This window comes from Lemur catta, chromosome 10 (assembly GCF_020740605.2).
Source record: "Lemur catta isolate mLemCat1 chromosome 10, mLemCat1.pri, whole genome shotgun sequence".
Taxonomy (NCBI): Eukaryota; Metazoa; Chordata; class Mammalia; order Primates; family Lemuridae; genus Lemur; species Lemur catta.
In genome coordinates, this window is record NC_059137.1 from 67,622,104 (window position 1) to 67,641,914 (window position 19,811).

The 19,811-nt window shown below is 39.6% G+C and overlaps 1 protein-coding gene across 1 annotated transcript in view; it reads right to left on the reverse strand.

The window, feature by feature from the left end:
* Positions 1 to 1,714: 1,714 nt before the first annotated feature.
* The window catches only part of C10H9orf57 (chromosome 10 C9orf57 homolog), a 70,657-nt gene continuing 52,560 nt past the window's right edge, over positions 1,715 to 19,811 (reverse strand). Inside the window, exons 2-3 of the mRNA XM_045562136.1 lie at positions 4,673 to 4,795; positions 1,715 to 1,839 (exon numbers count right to left, since the gene is read on the reverse strand). Of these exons, the coding sequence (XP_045418092.1) occupies positions 1,715 to 1,839; positions 4,673 to 4,795 (248 nt within the window). The remainder of the gene's footprint in view (positions 1,840 to 4,672; positions 4,796 to 19,811) is intronic.

Genomic DNA, 19,811 nt, shown 5'->3' on the forward strand with positions numbered 1-19,811 from the left:
TCCTCTCTCGGACCCTCATATCTCCTTCTTCTAAAGACCCTGTGGTTACACTGGGCCTACCCAAATAACCCAGGATAATCTCCTATTCTCAAATCTTTAATGTAAACACATCTGCAAACTCTTTTTTGCCAAGGAAGGTAACAGATTCACAGGTTCCAGGGATTAGAATGTGGACCTCTTTGGGGTGGGAGGAGAGGGGCACAACTGAGCCTGCAACACCAAGGTTGTTGAAGTTATTTTTGTTTCCATGGTGACTGTTGGGTCAAATTGGCATGCAGGTAAACTGCTGCAGTGACAGTCACTGGGCTCATGGCTTGCACTTCTCCTCTCATTTGCCTGGTTTATATAGCACTGGGTCCACATCCATCGTCTAATCAGGGCCTCCCTTGTGGGCCATGTTCAGCACTGAATCTTATTTTTAATCTAAGAAAACAACAACAAAAAGTCTTAGTCAATGTCGAGTCGTGATACATTAGAACTTGAGGGACTCTAAGAGATTGAGTGATCCACTCCTCTTCAATTTATTCGTGAGGAGAAAGAGGTGCAGAGAGGCCAATGGGCTTGCCAAGGCCAACGGCTAGTCAGTGACATCCAAACTTGCACCTGTCTCCTAGTTCGCTTCTCACGGCATCACCTGGATTGTGAATTAGGCTTGGGATGCACTCTGAAGTTAGTCATTACGTGAGCCTGTCATTTTCCCCCCCTATGATATTAAATAAATATTGCATTTTTTAAAAACTTAAATTTCTATGAAATTCACTGATCCGAGGTAACCACTGTTTACCAATGTGGCTGATGCAAGATGTGACAGAATAAGTGCAACTGGATTTAGATCTCAGGATTAAGAAATTTCTTTCATAGGTTCAGAGATACGGTTTAAGACATGTAGGTGAAATGAGTGTGGAGAGAAAAATCTAGTTTTCTTGAGTTTTTTTTAAATGCTAATTTTTCTTGTTTTATCTTCAAAGCTTATAGGAAAGCATTTATGGAGGGCTTACCATATGAGATGCTGTCTTAAGTCTTGAGAAAAAGACAAGAAGGTTTTATAGACATTTATTATTTACCTTTTGGATTTTCAAAGTCCTGAGAATACAGAGAAGGGCTGTTGAGGGTTAGAGTCGAGGCAGGAGAACCCCAGGAGTGGGACAGGACTTTGCCAAAGAGCAAAGCTGCTGGACCTTGAGGGGGACATTCCACCAATCAGGGATGTTTGCAAACGGACCCCTCCCTTGAAGCCTGAGGGCCACAGCCTGGATGTCTGCAAATAGAGTAGGGCTTGTAATTGGAAGGTGGAGAGAATGATCAAAGGATGTCAGCCCGGTAGATATGAGCATTTTGCTATTCTAAGCCTGAGGCAATGTTCCTGTCTCCCTCCCGAGTTCAGGTCTCAGCAAATGAAGAACTAGATAAAGTAGAAAGAAGTACGTGGTCTCTTTGTTCCTTGACATCACATGCAGCAGGAAGGAGAATTAACCAGAAAGAGGAGAGGAGAGAAACGGTGCTGAAAGGGATGTTTCTGAGATGAGTTGGAGGTGGTGGGGGAGGCGTTGGGCACCTTGAAAACCAAAGTCAATTTCGGATAACAACCCCGATGTCCTACAAAGGCCTGAGGTTTTTGGAGAGGGCTAATTGATGATGGCTGACATCTTGTGGTAACCAGGTACAGCTTTGAGACTGATTGATCAGTCAAGCACTCTAGATATGGGCCACTGCCTCAGAAATTGCACAAAGGACCAAGGCAACAGTGAGTAGAGTAGATTCCATGAGATCTCTTGATTTTCTGGAAGCACTCTGTTGTGTTCTCTGTGCAGCCTTTAGTTGAATACCATTCAATGCCTCCTGAAAAAAAGAAAAGAGGTATAGGTAGGAGGCTCTCTTGGGAGGTATGATCTATGTGGCCTTCATTTGCTTCAGATAACTAACAGGTTAAAAAAAAAAAAGACAAAGTAAAAACTCCAGGTTTATCAAGATGCAAATCTAAAGTTTTTACCGTTAAGAATGCTTCCTTTCATCATCTTAGTTTTAAGAACTCCCACTTAAACTATTTTACTTGGGTACATTGCATACGCAAGCTTTGAAATCGTAAAACAAAAAGCTTTCAAACTCAGATTATAAAAGCCAGGCAATTGTAGAAATATCTGAAGTGTTAGGTGTTTGGAAGCTTCCTGATAATCATCCTCCAGTTTTACACAGGTTGTGAGTTATTCAAATGCCAAAATCCACAGAGGGATCATTTAGGATTATTTAGATGTGTTAAAAGTACTTCTCAGACATAGAGGTTTATCCATGACTTCATTTAATTTCTTCCCTGATTGAAGAAGTAATGCATGTTCACTGGAGAAAATGCAAAAAATGCTCAAAAGTGCAAAATAAATGACATTAACTTCCTATAATCCTATTACCCCGAGCTTTAGTTGTATGGGGAAGGACAAAAGGAGCAATTTCCCCAAAGACAGCAAAACAGGTGATGATTGGGAACTTGAGAAAACAGTGGCTTCTCAACTGGGGAAGATTTTGCTCTCTCTTTCCCAGGATATTAGATAATACCCAGAGACATTTTTGCTGTCACAACTGGTTAGGGCTGCAGGGTGGAGTTGGGGGGTGCTCTTGGCTCTTGCTCTTGGTAGAGGCCATGGATGCTGCTATACATCTTACTATACAAAAGACTGCCCTTCGTAACAATGAACTCACCTGCCCAAAATGTAGATAGTGTGAAGACTGAGAAACCCCACTGATAAAACTTTCAAAAGTGTAAGTTCTCTCATGCCTGTAATCCTAGAACTTTGGGAGGCCAAGGCAGGAGGATTGCTTGAGGCCAGGTTTGAGACCAGCCTTTGCAAGAGCGAGACCCTGTTTCTACAAAAAATTAGCTGGACATGATGGCATGCACCTGTAGTCCCAGCTACTTGGGAGGCTGAGGCAGGAGGATCACTTGAGTCCCGGAGTTTGAGGTTGCAGTGAGCTATCATGACACCACTGCACTCTAGCTGGAGTGACAGAGCAAGACACTGCCTCAAAAAAAAAAAAAAAAAAAGAAAGAAAAAAAAAAAGAAGAAGGGCTATGACTAGCAAAGGGGAGAGTTAAAGGGAACAGAGCTTAGAGGGTGGGACCTACGCTAGAAAGATTGAACAAAACTCAAGTAACCTTCTTAACACTAAAACATCTTGAGATGTGACCCCATGATTCTTTTCCTCTCTCCCAACTAACATTGATCTCCTCTAATTTTCATTCTTCCTTTCTAATTCCTCAGAAAATTTAGAGTTTTTTTCTTTTTCTTTTTCTTTTTTTATTTGCCCACATGAAAATTTAGAGTTTTGCTTTGTGGATTTTTATTCCTAAGAGGCATACTGTATATACTGTCGGCAACTGTCTTTTTTCCCACTTAATGATGTTTTAGATTCCTGCACGTTAACAAATGGATCTAGTTCATTCTAGGTGCTGCATAGCATCCCATGGCCTGAATATAACATAATTTAATTAATAGTCTACTCTATATGAACATTTAGGTCATTTCCATTATATTATTATTAAACATAATGCTGCAATGATAACCTTGATACATGCCTTTTTGGTGTTACATGTAAATATTTTTCTACAGTAGATACCAAGAAATAGAATTGCTTTGTAGAGGGCTATGTTTATTTAACATTTTAATGGACATTTACAAATTGAAAAAATGCTGGACCAATCTAAACTGTCACTGGAAAGGTATGAGCGTTCCCATTTCCCCATACTTTCACTAATCGTTGATACAATAAAACATATTTTTTACCAATCTGATGTGTTAAAAATATATTATTTCTCTTATTTGCATTTCCTTGATTTTTACTAAAAAGGTTGAGCAGCCTTTTATGGTTTTTTTTTTTTTTTTGAGACAGAGTCTTGCTCTGCTGCCTGGGCTAGAGTGAGTGCCGTGGCGTCAGCCTAGCTCACAGCAACCTCAAACTCCTGGGCTCAAGCAATCCTCCTGCCTCAGCCTCCCGAGTAGCTGGGACTACAGGCATGCACCACCATGCCCGGCTAATTTTTTTTATATATTTTTAGTTGTCCGGCTAATTTCTTTCTATTTTTTAGTAGAGATGGGGTCTCGTTCTTGATCAGGCTGGTCTCAAACTCCTGACCTTGAGCGATCCTTCCACCTCGGCCTCCCAGAGTGCCAGGATTACAGGCATGAGCCACCGTACCCGGCCTTATATCATCTTTAAAATGTGGATACTGACAGGATCCATTCAGCTTATACCAAAGTTTTGTTGGTGTAATGTAGTTCTGGTAAAGCTCTTTTTTTTTTTTTTTTGAGATAGAGTCTCGCTCTGTTGCCCGGGCTAGAGTGCCGTGGCGTCAGCCTAGCTCACAGCAACCTCAAACTCCTGGGCTCAAGCGATCCTCCTGCCTCAGCCTCCTGAGTAGCTGGGACTACAGATGTGTGCCACCACACTTGGCTAAGCTTTTCTATTTTTAGTAGAGATGGGGTCTCACTCTTGCTCAGGCTGGTCTCAAACTCCTGATCTCAAGTGGTCCTCCCACCTTGGTCTCCCGGACTGCTAGCATTACAGGTGTGATAAAGCTCTTAGTATATCATCTGGTGTGTGGTAAATATTCAACGAATGATTGCTTTTATAAGGATTTTTCCTGTGCTCATTTTAAATAAATTTTTTAAGTGTCAAGACTTACCTTTATTGTATATCTCTATTTTACAGTACTGACCAGGTTTTGTTCTGCAGGTTCCAAAGTCTAAAAGACATCCATGGAAGGCGATAGAGAGTTTGCATGATCTGCAAATCACATTTCCAGTTTCTCCAAGTATAGGGGTGAAAACATAAGGAGAAAGTAGTGATAGTGACAAGAAAGAGAAAAAAAGATGAAGAGATAAAGAGATCCAAAAATAAAGCAGTGATTTTTGACTTTAAAAGTAAGCAATATTTTAAAAATTAAATCTAAAAACTCACATAAATTAAAATTATTTTTATTTTGAGAATTTAGTAAGGGAAATTTCAAAGCATATTCTATAATCATAAATTAGAAGCACCCTGAACTGACAGTAATCAGGAGGCCAAGTGGTCTAAACAACTCTGTTGGTTAATATTTATTTCGTTGCTCAGTACCTAATTAAATCAAACCAAAGTTATTTTACCAGCATATTTAATTTCAGTGACATATCCACTATTAGGTCTTCATTTCAATGCCTAACGTAGCATATTATATATAGTGAGTTCTTCATGAATCTTTATTGTTTGATTAATGCTTATATTTTGGTTATCTTCAATACTCAACTTCATTGGCTCAAAAATGTATTCATTTTGGTTATATAGAAATAGTCCATGAATTCTTTTTTTTTTTTTTTTGAGACAGAGTCTCGCTTTGTTGCCCGGGCTAGAGTGAGTGCTGTGGCTTCAGCCTAGCTCACAGCAACCTCAAACTCCTGGGCTTAAGCGATCCTACTGCCTCAGCCTCCCGGGTAGCTGGGACTATAGGCATGCGCCACCATGCCTGGCTAATTTTTTTCTATATATATTTTAGTTGGCCAGATAATTTCTTTCTATTTTTTTAGTAGAGACGGGGTCTCGCTCTTGCTCAGGCTGGTCTCGAACTCCTGACCTCGAGCGATCCACCTGGCTAGGCCTCCCAGAGTGCTAGGATTACAAGCGTGAGCCACAACGCCTGGCCATGAATTCTTGAACTTAGGTAAGGTTGGAAGACATTATCTAGAAGATTATGTCTTCCAACACAATATTCCAACACTCAACATCCATAGCCTTCTTCTTCCTAAATTCTTTCCAAATTCTACTGTGCAGCACATTTATTTGAGCAGATTAAATAAAATAAACACATATTCCCAGAGCCCCCAAAGACCAGAGTTAGAATCTATGGGAGGCGGAGCCTGGGACTCTGTCTTTTAGATATACAGAAATAGCTGCGGGGCTGTGATGTGGCCATAGGTGTCTGGAGCATTATTTGAGAGCCATTGGTTCTATCAATTGAGGAATTTCCTGTATAACAACACATGCAGGGAGCTGTGGCCGGTGATGGAGAACTCATCACCACTAAAGACAGCTCAGGTTATTAAAAGATTCTGCTGAAATTGAGCCAAAATTTGTCTTAGTGTTTACAGTTTCCATCTTTCACTGTATGGTGATCACTGCCATGTCACTCCTATTCATTGAGAACCCCAAAGAAGAGTTTACTAGACAATGTATTTTGTATCTCCCTCTATCCTATTGGGGGTTAGAAGAGATAGATTTTAATAGAAAATTTTTATTCTGGCTGATGAGGCTATTTAACCTTTGTTCTTTTCAGGCTCAACCTCATCTAAAGACATTTAGGAAATTTCAAATTGGTTCTCTCACTGAGCATGACAGATAAGACTTCCAATCCATAATCAATGATCAATCAACAAATATTTTTTTAAGAACAGAGCTTATGCTGAGGACTCTGCTAAGCAATTTATGTGCATTAGCTTAATTATTCCCAAAATACACCTTTCAGGTAAGTATTACAGTTGCCCACATTTGGCATAAAAGAAAAATAAGTCCTTAATAGCTTGCAGAAGTGGCAGAGACAGGAGGTAAAAAAGGTCTGTTGGAATCCAAGCCCTGGTGCTTAGCAAATACACTTTGTCCCCAGAGCTGCCTACATTTTGCAGATTCCAAACCACCTGATTACCCTCTTCTTACAGGAGATCTTGGCTCTTCCTGGAGCAGGGTCAATTGCCTGCCTGGAATACTGGCCTGTGGTTTCTTCAGGTCATCCCTGAGTCAGTTTCCTCCTGGATTTATGATCACTCAATCTTGCAACTTGCCCTTAGGGATCCATCACATTACTCAGAGCTTTGGTGCCAAGAGATTCCCCCCAAGTGAAGAGCTCGCATGGTACCAGATCACCATCCACCTTGCCTAAGGCCCCTGGACTCTTTTCCTGGGTGAGATCTGTTCCAGCTTCCTCCTCTCCCTCTCAGATGGTCTCTCCTGACTCCACAACCAACGTCCATAGCCTTCTACTTCCTGAATCCTTGGGCCCTACACCCAATATCATAGTCTTCTTCTTCCTGGAAACTTGGCCCTGACAGTCTTCACTATGGCTGAAAATAATGCCTTCACTTCCAGGCCTTTCTGCTGACAGCAATTGTTCAATTGCCTGAATACTTACAAATATGTTCTCAGATCCCATTTCCTTTCTTCCAATCTCTTTGGTCTGAAAATTTGTTGTTGATTTTGTTAACGTATCTGCTACATGAAATATTCCAATTTGACAACTAAGTTTAATACTTCTTTTTTTTTTTGAGACAGAGTCTCACTTTATTGCCCGGGCTAGAGTGAGTGCCGTGGCGTCAGCCTAGCTCACAGCAACCTCAAACTCCTGGGTGTAAGCAATCCTCCTGCCTCAGCCTCCCAAGTAGCTGGGACTACAGGCATGCACCACCATGCTTGGCTAATATTTTCTGTTTTTAGTTGTTTGGCTAATTTCTTTTTATTTTTAGTAGAGACGGGGTGTTGCTCTTGCTCAGGCTGGTCTCGAACTCCTGACCTCGAGCGATCGTCCCACCTCAGCCTCCCAGAGTGCTAGGATTACAGGCGTGAACCACCGCGCCCGGCTGTGAATTGAAAATATCTTAAGTCGAATATGCATTTAATACACCTGCCGAACACCAGAGTTTAGCCTAGCCTACCTTAAACATGCTCAGAACACTTTTACGTTTGCAGTTGGGCAAAAATCATCTAACACAAAGCTTAATTTATAATAGAGTGTTTAATATCTCACGTCATTTATTTAATACTAAAAGTGAAAACCAAAAATGGTTATATGGGTACTTAAAGTATGGTTTCTACTGAATGTGCATTGCTTTCACACCGTCATAAAATTGAAAAATCATAAGTTGAACCATCATAAGTCCAGGACCATCTGTATTAGAATTTTATTTATCTCTGAGATGCCTTGTAGAGTCTTCCTACTGAAGTGTGGTCTCTAGAGTAACAGCATCGGCATCACCTGGAAGCTTGTTGAAAACTCGGAATCTCAGGCCTCACCTCAAACCTACGAAATCAGACTGTTCGTTTCAACAAGGTCCCCAGGTGACTCAAATGTACGTTACATTTGTACAGTGCTGCTGTAGAAACCACCTTCTCTTGCTCCTTCCTCTTCCATCTTCTAACTCTAAGAGACTCTGCTCTGTAAAGTTCTGGGTGCACTGCGGAGCAGCTGTGTTCAACCATCTTACCGTCTCAGCGACAGGGAGAATTCCCATGCAGGTGCTTGCACGTGCTTGCCTGGAGACATTACCTTTATGAACACCTACCTAGTTTGAGGGGCCTTAAGAATTCTGTAAAAGGAAGTACATGCTCTCGGCTTCTGCCCCAAGCTATTGCTTCCCAGCGTGTCAGAATGGCCACTCTTCAGGCTGCAATCTTTTATGAGAAATAAAGCTCTCCTTTCCAAATTAAAAAAAAAAATTCTGTAAAAGGCATTGAAAGCTCCCTGTTATCTCCTTATATTTTCCTTCTGTAAATGGAGGAATATTGGAGTTGGTGGAAAGAGCATTTATAACAGGAAAAGTGGTGGGAGGCCCTATCTATGCTTCTTTTGGTCTAATTAATTTGCTGTCTTTGCCATATTTATAAGAACTTTCACCCTACTTTGGTTAGTTCTAGCTTAGTGATCATAATAGCAATATGGGGTCCACCTGCCAGCTCAGTTTCCTCATCTGTAAAATGGGAAATAACAGCACCTAACTTAGAGGTCATGAGGATTAAATGAATTAATACAAATGAAATATTTCGAATGAAATCTGGGATTGATCAACACCCATGTGCACATGTAGAAGTAAAACTCAATGGAGACCAGGCAGGTGCAAGGGGGCAGGGGCAATGGGTAAATTCACACCTAATGGGTACGATGCTATCTTGGTGAGGGGCACACATATAACTTTGACTCAAACTGCACAAAAGCAAATATGTAACCAAAACGTTTGTACCCCGCTGTAATATTCTGAAATAAAAAAAGCATCTGGAATGTAGTAAGTGCCCAATAAATGTGAGCCCTGGATGCTGAGTGCTTACTCAGGCCTTGTTATCAGCACCCAGAGGTTAACAGGCAGAATCTCTTAGAGTCAGAAGATGGTTAACCCAAGAGTAGGTTTAGAGGAACGAGCAAGAGAAGGTGGCTTCTACCTTATTTAAGGCCATTTTCCACTTAGTCATATTGGAATTCTGCAATGTCTTAAGTAATTTTGCCTCATTTTGACCTATGCTCTCCTAATGACTTACCACATGTGAGGAAGGGTAAGATAAAAACACCAGCAAAGACAATGCTTCTCATTCTTAGAGTTCCAGCCAAAAAGAAGATGGAAGGAAAGATATGTCTCATTATTAAACCTTTCCTGGGGAGGTAATAAAGGCACACATTTAAGTTAGTTATTTTAAAAAGAGAAATGACTGGTTAAGTTTCATATATTCTGTTAAGACAGTATAAATAAATTTATTTTGTGAAGGAGGAAAAATAAGGTATCTGTCTTTATCAAAGGTTCACCATAAAACTTCTCCTGGTTTCAGAACATTTTAAGTTTAGGTGTCTTCTTATTGCCAAATACCACTTCTTCCCTTTATATTTTCCCCTGAATTTTAATTGTTTAATACAAAAATATGAAGTGAAATAGATAATGCTTCCATTTATGCTTCTCATGAACTAATAAGATGCATGATCTTTCATTGCAAAAGATCATGTTTTTGAGGAAAAGCATTATGGTTTTTTTTTTTTTTTTTGAGACAGGGTCTCATTCTGTCACCCATGCTAGAGTGCCGCGGCATTGACCTACCTCACAGCAACCTCAAACTCCTGGGCTCAAGCGATCCTCCCCCTTAGCCTCCTGAGTAGTTGGGACTACAGGCATGAGCCACCATGCCTGGCTAATTTTTTGTTTCTATTTTTAGTTACCAGGCTATTTTTTTTCTATTTTTAGTAGAGACCAGGCCTCGCTCTTGCTCAGGCTGGTCTTGAACTCCTGAACTCAAGCAATCCACCCGCCTTGGCCTCCCAGAGAGCTAGGATTACAGGCACGAGCCACCACACCTGGCGTTATGGTTGTTAACAATAGTTGATACTTCTGAAAACAAACGGGGAGGAATTGTCAGATTTAGGTAAAATATAAACTTTCAGTTTTTCATGACCTACCTATCGTCTTCATGAAGGTAGTATGGGAATTTTCCTGAGTCTGAACTTCTTTAAAAGGATAACAACAAGCAAAATTTCTGATGTGAGGAAGTCTGTTATAACTGAAACCAACACCCTGATCCACTAGATTCCAAACGGTTTAAACAGTAAAAATGACCCAAGTAAATAGGAAAATTTTTCACTTGAACACTCTGATCTATATGGAACTTAATTTTCTTGCTCATGAAATTAACATAATAAGGCTACATTATTCAGCAGTTAAATTAACTAGATTAGATAGTTCAGATATACATAGCCTATGTGGGCAAACTATCTATTATACTAATATAAAGTATTTGGTCTTGATTTTTAAAAAAATACCACATAATCCTTAGAGCAAAACTTGGTGCATTCAGAAAGCAATTTTATTTTTTTAAAAATAATGTACATTTCCTAATTAAAATATAGTTCTAAATTAATACCTTTTTCTTAAAAAGTGAAAATATTAAAAATATTAAAATCCCCTTTGACCATATTCCCACCAAATCCAATGTCTTCCCCAAATGTGGCAGCATTATCAATATGTTGACTATCTTCTTTTTAATTTTTTGTAGAGATGGGGGTCTCGCTGTGTTGCCCAGGCTGGTCTTGAACTCCTGGCCTCAGGTGTTCCTCCTGCCCTGGCTACCCAAAGTGTTGGGATTATAGGTGTGAGCCACCACATCCAGCCTGGGTATCATTTTTTAAAAAATAATTTCCTATAGTTTATTCGAGGGTATTATTTTTATTCTGTGCATTTTCATCCTACACTTGCCATGGGAGTATGTGTAATACTGCTTTCTTTTTTATTTCTGCAAAAATAATATCATACTCTACATATTATTTTTCCTCTTGTATTTCACTCAAAAATGTGTTGAAAATCTTTCTATGTCAGTCTTTCAAACTCTTTCATTATTTTTCATTGCTGTATACTGTTTCCTGGTATGACTACATCATAGTCTAGCCATTCCCTGGTTGATAAGCACATAGGTTCTTTTTTTTATGACAATGTTGCAATGTATGTATATGTCCTTGGGCACATATGCAAGCTATTTCTCTAAGACAGATCTTGAAAAGAACAATTGCTTGTCCCATGTTTTGTTCACTTAACATTTTAATAGATACCATCAAATTGCCACTGAAAGTAGCTATGTCAACTTTCTCATCCACCAGCAGAGTATGAGTATTTGCCCCATATTCTTATTGATATTGAATAAAAGATTTGCAAAATGATATTTATTGATAGCTAAAAATCTAAATTAAAATATTTTGCCTATCAAGTTGGCAAAGATGAAAAAGTAGATGGACTGTTACTGAAAAAAGGTGTTCTGAAATATGTACATTTAGTCACAGTGTGAAGAAATGTGAATTAGTTTGTGTGTATATTGGTACATATATACTCTTAGTACCTGTAATCATATATGTGTATATAAATACATACACAGATTTACAATTTTTATTACCCCATAGCCGTAGCATTGCAGCCTGCTCTATACACACTGTAGCTATAGCTTTGTAGCCTGCTCTTTTTAAAACTTAACTTCATATTTTGAGTATTTATTTTGTCATTAAATAGTCCTCAAGAATATATCTTTAAAGCTCTGTGATATTCAACCATGTGAGCTTACTATAATTTATTTAATAATTTTATCATGTTTGGGTATTTTTCATTATATTTTATTTGTGTTTAAAAATTTCTTTAGGATAAATTCGTAGAAATGGAATTTCTGGGACAAAAACCTTTAATGTGCCTTTTAGTACATATTGGCTTATTTTCTAGAAAGTTAATACCAATTTAGAGCTACAGTGTGGCATATTCATTATCAAATCTCTAGTGCTTAGCACTATGTCTAGACCATAATAATCCCTCAATTAATGCTACCTTTTCCTCCATTCCTTCTTGAGGTTTTCCTTTTGTTTAAATATCTTTGTTATAAATTTGTCTTTGGCCCTAATGGGCCACTATTAAGAATTTATTTTCTTGAATGAAGGTGACATTATATGATTAGTCAATCAAAGCACATACATTCATGCAAATATAAATTCTTGGATATTAATCTTGAGGCTATTTTTCTTGATACATATTATCTATATCTTTTTTCTTTTGGTAAGAATTTGTTTTTATGATACATTCTAGTTGATATCTGTAGCAAACAGATTTTGGTGAAAGCAATCTATATAGAATGTGGGCCCTGAAAGTGGTCACTGGGTGTCTTGGAGTTTTAGGGTGGGCATTTCCAATCTGTGATGCTCCGGGAAAGGTGGCTGGATATAAAATAATGACACTCAAGTCAATAGCAGTACGTACTGCATGAGTCAGCTGAACATATGAAGTTCAAGAACAGGCAACATTCATACATAGTGATTAAAGATGGATAGTGGTTATCTCTGGTGAGGAGGACTGACTTGAGAGGGGCACAGGGAAGCTTTCTAGGCTGATAAAAATGTCCTATATTCGATCTGGGTGATGGATACATGTGTCTATGCAAGTGTAAAATGTTACTGAACCACACATCTTAGATTTGTGCATTTTACCGAATGATACCTTCAGCAGTATATATGTGTTTATTCCCTTCCTCATTAGGGATAAATCAGTGGAAAAGCCTTGCAAGCACTTCTGTACAAATTAGAAATTTACTGAATGGTGTTAAGCATGGTGGGGCGGGGGTAGGGGGGGACATTATTTATTCAACAAATATTTATTCCGTTTTTGCTTGTTCCAGACAGGCTGATTTCATTTTTAAAGATAGGCATTGACTGCCTGCTGTTTATGTATGTGTGCATGTATTTAGAGACAGGATCTTGCTCTGTCACCCAGGCTGGATTGCAGTGGTACGATCATAGCTCACTGCAGCTTCGAAACTTTTGGGCTCAAGCAATCCTCTTGTCCCAACCTCCTGAGTAACTGGGACTACAGGCATGTGCTACCACCCCTGGCTTATTTTTAATTTTTTGTAGAGATGGGGGTCTCACTGTGTTGCCCAGGCTGGTCTTGAACTCCTGGCCTCAAGTGTTCCTCCTGCCCTGGCTTCCCAAAGTGCTGGGATTACAGGTGTGAGCCACCACATCCAGAAGACTTTTTTTTTTTTTTTTAAAGAAAATCATTCTGGTAGAGGAATGAACATTGAGGTGGCAAAGGTGAGACTGGATGCAGAAAGAAGTGTTGCACTAGCTCAGTCAAGAGATGTTAAAAGCTGGAACCAGGGCATGAGGAGAAGGGATGGCAAAGAGGAAATAGATGAGAGAAATACTAAGGATTACGTTTTCAACATTGTAATCCTAATAGTCTGCGTGTGAGGGCACAGCTTAGTCCTAATCTTCTCTACGCCTAGCACTCCTGTGGGTCTCTAGGTTGCAACCTTCCCAAAGAAATCCTAGAATTCAAGCTAGCTAGGAATTCAGAGTCTTCAAAGTTAGATAGGCTGGAGCACCTTGAGAGAGCTCTCTCCAGGCAAATAAGGACACAATTGTCTGCCTCCCTGGACAGTCACCTCTGTGGCAAGTGACCTAGTGATCTTAACTTCTCTCCATCATCCTGGGCTTCAATGTCCTCATCTCTGCAAGGAGGGGACTGGATTATAGTATTCTGTGGTTCTACTGACTCATAAATAAGATAACTCTACTTTATTCCTCCCATTGTTAGTAAGCAGAATGAGAAATTCTAAAATCACAGCTTAGGTAAGACCTCCTAGTAGCACGAAATGACATTTGATAGTCTGTGAACGTTGATTTCTCATTCACAAGGAAGAGCGTGTTTGTGTATCGCATGTACTGGTGCCTGTTGCTGTGGACACGCAGATGCACACATTGCAGAGTGCCACCAGTGAGTCACAGGTTGGACGCTTTCCCCTGTTTTCTGGTAGATATTGTGATGATGAAAAACATGAAGGGATATAATTTTAATTTTATGCCTGGGAGGGTAAGAGCAGAGTTCAAAAGCACTGTAATGCTTATTGCAAGAGGAGTGACTTACCTATGGAGTCATTGTCATCCTATTCTCTGCTGGTGGTTAATGAATTATATTGCTTTGAAGGTAGAAGACATTGCCAGCAACCTGCTTACATCCAGACCTAGCAAATTCTCTTCTCTATCCAGTTTTGCTGTAAAAATCTACCATATCATGTAGGTGACTTTGACTTGTCTAGCTTAGACAGAAGTCCCCAATTCATCATTTCTCACCCCTAATCCTATGAGATGTTTTGAATGCAAATGTTGCATGGGCAAGTAAGTTTGGAAAAAGCTGAGCATTATATTCTGTAATGGAAAACTTACATGTACTTTGGAATATTAAAAGTTCCGAGAATTACTGAGGCAAAGAAACTTTGTTTTGACCTGATATTTCCTGAATTTATTTGACCAGTTGGCTATTTTTACCTTTTAATGCTTCTTAACATCCTTAAGAACAAGTTCTGATCCAAATAGTGTCCCACTAATAACCATAATCATCATAATGATGATAGCTTGTGATTGTCTCTCACTTCACACTTTACAACACATATTTGGCTTCATAATTGCCTTTAAAAAGCCTTCTGATGTTAGGGATAGAAACTTTTTATTCCCGTTTGAGAAAATTCAGGCTCAGAGAGATTCCAGGATTTCCTCAATACAACATCATGGGTCAATGGTAAATCTGGGACAAAAAACAACCAAATGCCCTCATTATTCACAATGTTGCTTTCTAAAATATACATAGAAAGTCTGCACTTCCAGTATGGATGGCAGAAATGTTACACTAGCATATGATCATTATAATTTATATTCACTATTAACTAGAATCTATAGCAGTTTAAAATTGTAAGGCAAATTTCAAATATAGTCATTTGTTCATTTATTCAATAAATAATTGTTGATCTCCTACTATGCGTCAGGTACTACATAAGTACAGCAAAAACCAAGATAAACAATGACTTACCCTCATGATGTTTATATTCTATTGGGAGGGAAAGAAAATCAGAAATATATATACATATAAACAAATAAATGAAATAACACCAAGTAAGATTATATAAGTGCTATAAGCAAATGAGACAAGGAAATGTGTTAGAGGGTGATGATTGATAGGAAATATTCATCAGAGTCTCAGCAGGTGGTATGGGTTGAATTGTGTCCCTGCCCCCCCATTCATATGAAGTCCTAAACCCCTGACTACCTCTATTTGGCAATAGAGTCATTGCTGTCGTAATTAGTGAGGATGAAGTCATTAGGGTGGACCATAATCCAATATGACTGTTGTCCTTATAAAAAGGAGAAACGTGGACACAGACAGCACACAGGGAGAATGCCATGTGAAGATGAAGGCAGAGACAGGGTGATGATTCTGTGAACTATGAAATGCCGATGACTGCCAGCACACCACCAGAAGCTAAGAGAGAGGCATGGAATAGATTCTCCCTCCCAGCTCTCAGAAGGAAACAACCCTGCTGACACCTAGATCTTGGACATCCAGCCTCCAGAACTGTGAAACAATACATTTTTGTCATTGTTGTTGTTTAAGCTACCCAATTTATGGTATTTTTGTTATGGCAGCCTTAGCAATACTAATACAGCAGGAAACGGGCAGCACATTCAAGGTGAAAGAGAGTTCAATGAAGGGAAACCAATGAAGGATGGTGAAACACCCCAAGCCTCAAAATAGGAATGACTATTACACCTAGACCTGAAGGGATGAGAGAAAGGAGGCATTAGTAGGACCTCGTGGGGCCTATAGCTATAGAAGAGCCTGTTGGAAGCTTTGGTAGCTCAGCATGGGGGAAGCCAGGGAAATTCATGCTCAGATCTTCCTTACTTCCTGCCCTCCTATTTCCTGCCATTGCTTCCCATTGGCAAAATCCGATGGGAAGAGAGAGCAAGAAGTCCTGGTTGATGTATCCCATGAAGGTCAGTTTTCTGGGGGACAGAGTAGGCTGGAGAAGGATGGACAGTGAATCTGGAGGAGCAAATTGGAAATATTTAAATGTGGTTAGGGGAGGGCTTTTTGAGAGATCATATTTGAGCTGAGGGAAGCGTATTCCTGCATAGGGGAACGGCAAGTATAAAAGTGCTGAGATGGGAATGACTTAAGCATATTTGAGAAACAGAAAGAGAGCCAGAGCGCCCTCTGTATTGTAGTGAGCACAGGGGAGCGTGCACATGATAAGCTCAGAGAGGCGGACAACAGTTGGAACATTCAAGGCCTTGTGGGTGACAGGACGTTTAGATTTTACTCTAAGAGTCACGGGAAACAGGTAGAGAATTTTAAGTTAGTGTGATGCAGTGTGATGTGTATTTTGAAAGGATCACTTTAACTGCCTCACGGAGCCTGGGTTGTAAGGAGGTGAGCGTAGAAGCAGGAGGTGATAGCAGTGATCAGACAAGCCATGATGGCGGCTTGGCTAAAGGTGGCAGAAAAGGAGGTGGAGGGAAGTGGACAGCTTGAGGGACTATGTCACAAAAAGGGATGACAGGGCTTGTTCTTGGATTGTATGTAAGAAGAGAGGAAAAAAGGGGAATCAAAGTTGACATTTAAGTTTTTGAGTGGATCATCATGATATTTACTGATTTAGTGAAGTCAGGGGAAGCACAAATTTGATAGAAAAACTGTGAGTTATGATTGGAATACATTGTTTTTAATAGTCTATAAATTTCCAAATAAAGATGTCAATTAACAATTGGCTATGAGTCTAAATCTCAGGAGAGAAGTTAGGGCTGGAAATAAAAACTTGATGTATTATTTCAAGCATATACATGAGATTGGTAGACTTGACTAAGGCAAAATTACACATATAAGAGAGACATATTTTTCTGGCAATATGGAAAGCTAGAGATTTTGAAACTCATGTCTGCTACATGACATCTAAAAATACTCAGTGAAAAAAAAACCCTTTTGAAATAATCAAATGAACCTTTAAAAAAACTAATGGAAATTGTCTGAGGTTTGGAATAAAGAGGAACAGGAGAACCTGAAGGTAAATGTCGTGGGCTGCAAGTCTGTGTCCCCCACAAATTTGTATGTTGAAGTCCTAGCCCCCAGTGTGGCTACATTTGAAGGTGGGGCCTTTAAGGAAGTAATTAGGTTAAATGAGGTCATAAGAGCAGGGCCCTGATCTGACAATGATTAGTTTTCCTAGAAGAAGAAACACCAGTGAGCTCACTCTGTGCTCCCTCGGCTCACGCATGCTCTGAGGAAATGCAGCGTGAGGACCAGGGAGAAGGCAGGAAGAGGGCCCTCACCAGAAATGCAATCAGCAGGAACCTTGATCAATACCAAGTAATGGTGAAGAAGTAAAGTACTTGGACTTCTCATTCATTGTTGGTGGGAATGCTAAATGGCACAGCCTCTTTTGAAGAGAGTTTAGAAGTTTCCCAATAAAGATAAACACATATTTGTCATGTGACCCAGCAGTCTCACTGCTATGTATTTACTCAAGAGAAATGAAAATATATATTCACTCAAAACCTGGTACCTGAATGTTTATAGCAACTTTATTCATAATTACCTCACACTGGAAATAATCCAGATGTCCTTCAATTGATTAATAGAAAAACAAACTGTGGTACGTCCATACAATGGAATACTATTCAACAACAAAAAGTAGTGCACTCCTGATGCACAAACAACATAAATGGATCTTAATTGCATTATGCTGAATGACAGAAGCCACTCCAGAAAGGCTACGTATTCTTTGATACCATTTAAATGGCATTGTGAAAAAGGCAAAACTACAGTGGTTGCCAGGGGATGAGGGTGAGAGGAGAGATTGATTAAAAAAAGACAGCATGAGGAAATTAGGTGGGGGGAAGTTGGTGATCAAAGTCTTCTATATCTTGTTTGCTGTAGTGGTTACAAGACTATACATTTGTCAAATCTCATAGAACTGTACACCAAAAAGAGTGAATTTTAGTGAGTATAAATTAAAAAATAACATTTTAAAAATTAATATGCCAGCCTGAGCAAGAGTGAGACCCCGTCTCTATAAAAAATAGAAAAATTAGCCAGGCATGGTGGTGAGCACCTGTAGTCCCAGCTACTTGGGAGGCTGAGGTAGGAGGACGGCTTGAGCCCAGGAGTTTGAGGTTGCTGTGAGCTAGGCTGACGCCATTGCACTCTAGCCGGGGCAATACAGTGAGACTCTGTCTCAAAAAAAAAAAGTAATAATAATAATTAATAGGGAAAAATTGCATGAGTGCTGGTAGGGTGAGAGATTGGGAATTAAAAGAAACAATGAAGTAATTCTCATTTATATCAGGGAATTAGGGAGATTCTGGGTTAAGCGACTTTAAGCTGAGCTGTGAAAGATGAAGGAGTTAGGAGAGAAGATGGGGAAAGAGGATTTCAGTCCGAGGAAATAGCTTATAGAAGTACTTGACAAAGCAAGGGAACATTTTTGGTTCTCAAAAGCTGAGAGAAAGCCATTGTCCTTGTAGCCCAGAGCACAAGGGCAAGAGTGATGAGACGTGAGACCCAAGCAACTAAGCCTACAGCAACTAATGGACACTTAAGGATTTTGGCTTCTATCCAAGAACAATGTGGTTTTGCTAGCCATTAAGAGTAAAAGCATTAGATTGAGAATAGTGCTTTAAAAATAGGGCTATATGTTGGGGAATGAACTGGAGATAAGCAAGGGTAGAACCTTGAAGATCTACTTGGTGAAGTGTTGATGCTAGTATAAAGTAAAAAATGATCTGGGACATAATCCTTTTACAGGGTATAATTCATATCTTCCTTCTGGAAAAAATAGCATTTCTAACAAATCCTTATGCCAGTTTGTAATGAATTTTGCTGGAATAAAAACTTGTTCTGGGTAACTAGTGACTCACACTGTTGATTATCAGCTGACTGCCAGTCAAGGACCTAGTGACCTTTAACAAGACTGTTCTTTCTGTATCTAGCATAACAATGAATATCTATCCATTTTCTTTTTCTAGAAAATGTCCCTACCAGGAATAAATATTTTAATTGCCCTACAAGGGGCATTTTTTTCTTATACGCATGCAAGATTTTAATACAATGTTGACACATGTTTATTTCGAAAAAAGATTTTAGCAACATTTCTGGATACAATATCAGTGTCCAAAAACTAATTGCCTTCCTGAATATCATCAGTAAATCACTAAAAGACATAAATTTTAAAAGATGCCATTTACCTGTAAGCCTAGCACATTGGGAGGCCAAGGTGGAAGGATTGCTTGAGGCCAGGAGTGATGGGATTAAGACCACTGGGACTTAGGGATGCTGTGTCTGAGGCTGTGAGAGGAAAGGAGGTGAAGGAATTGCCTGAGCAGAAGCCTGAAATAAGGGCAGATGTTAACTGCCTGGTTGGGGGACATATATCAGCGATCTGGGAGTACAGCAAAGCATGCTCCAACCCCAGAGCCTAAGGGGTCTCATGCCTGAAAAGCCGTGGAGTAGCCTGACATGAAAATTTCTCATGGCTGCAGAGGTAGATTGCAATATGTCAGCCGGGGAGAAGGGTCTTAAGGCTTCCATTGTTAGAACACTGGGCCAAGTTCCTTCTCTCCCTTTCTCTCCACAATGCCTCAGTTAATGTAAAACCAGCCTCCCAGCAAAAAGCACGCAGTTTCTTTGTTCCTTGATCAAATGGGTCGCAGCTACTGAAGTTAAAGATTGCTATCTACGTACATAGCATGTGCT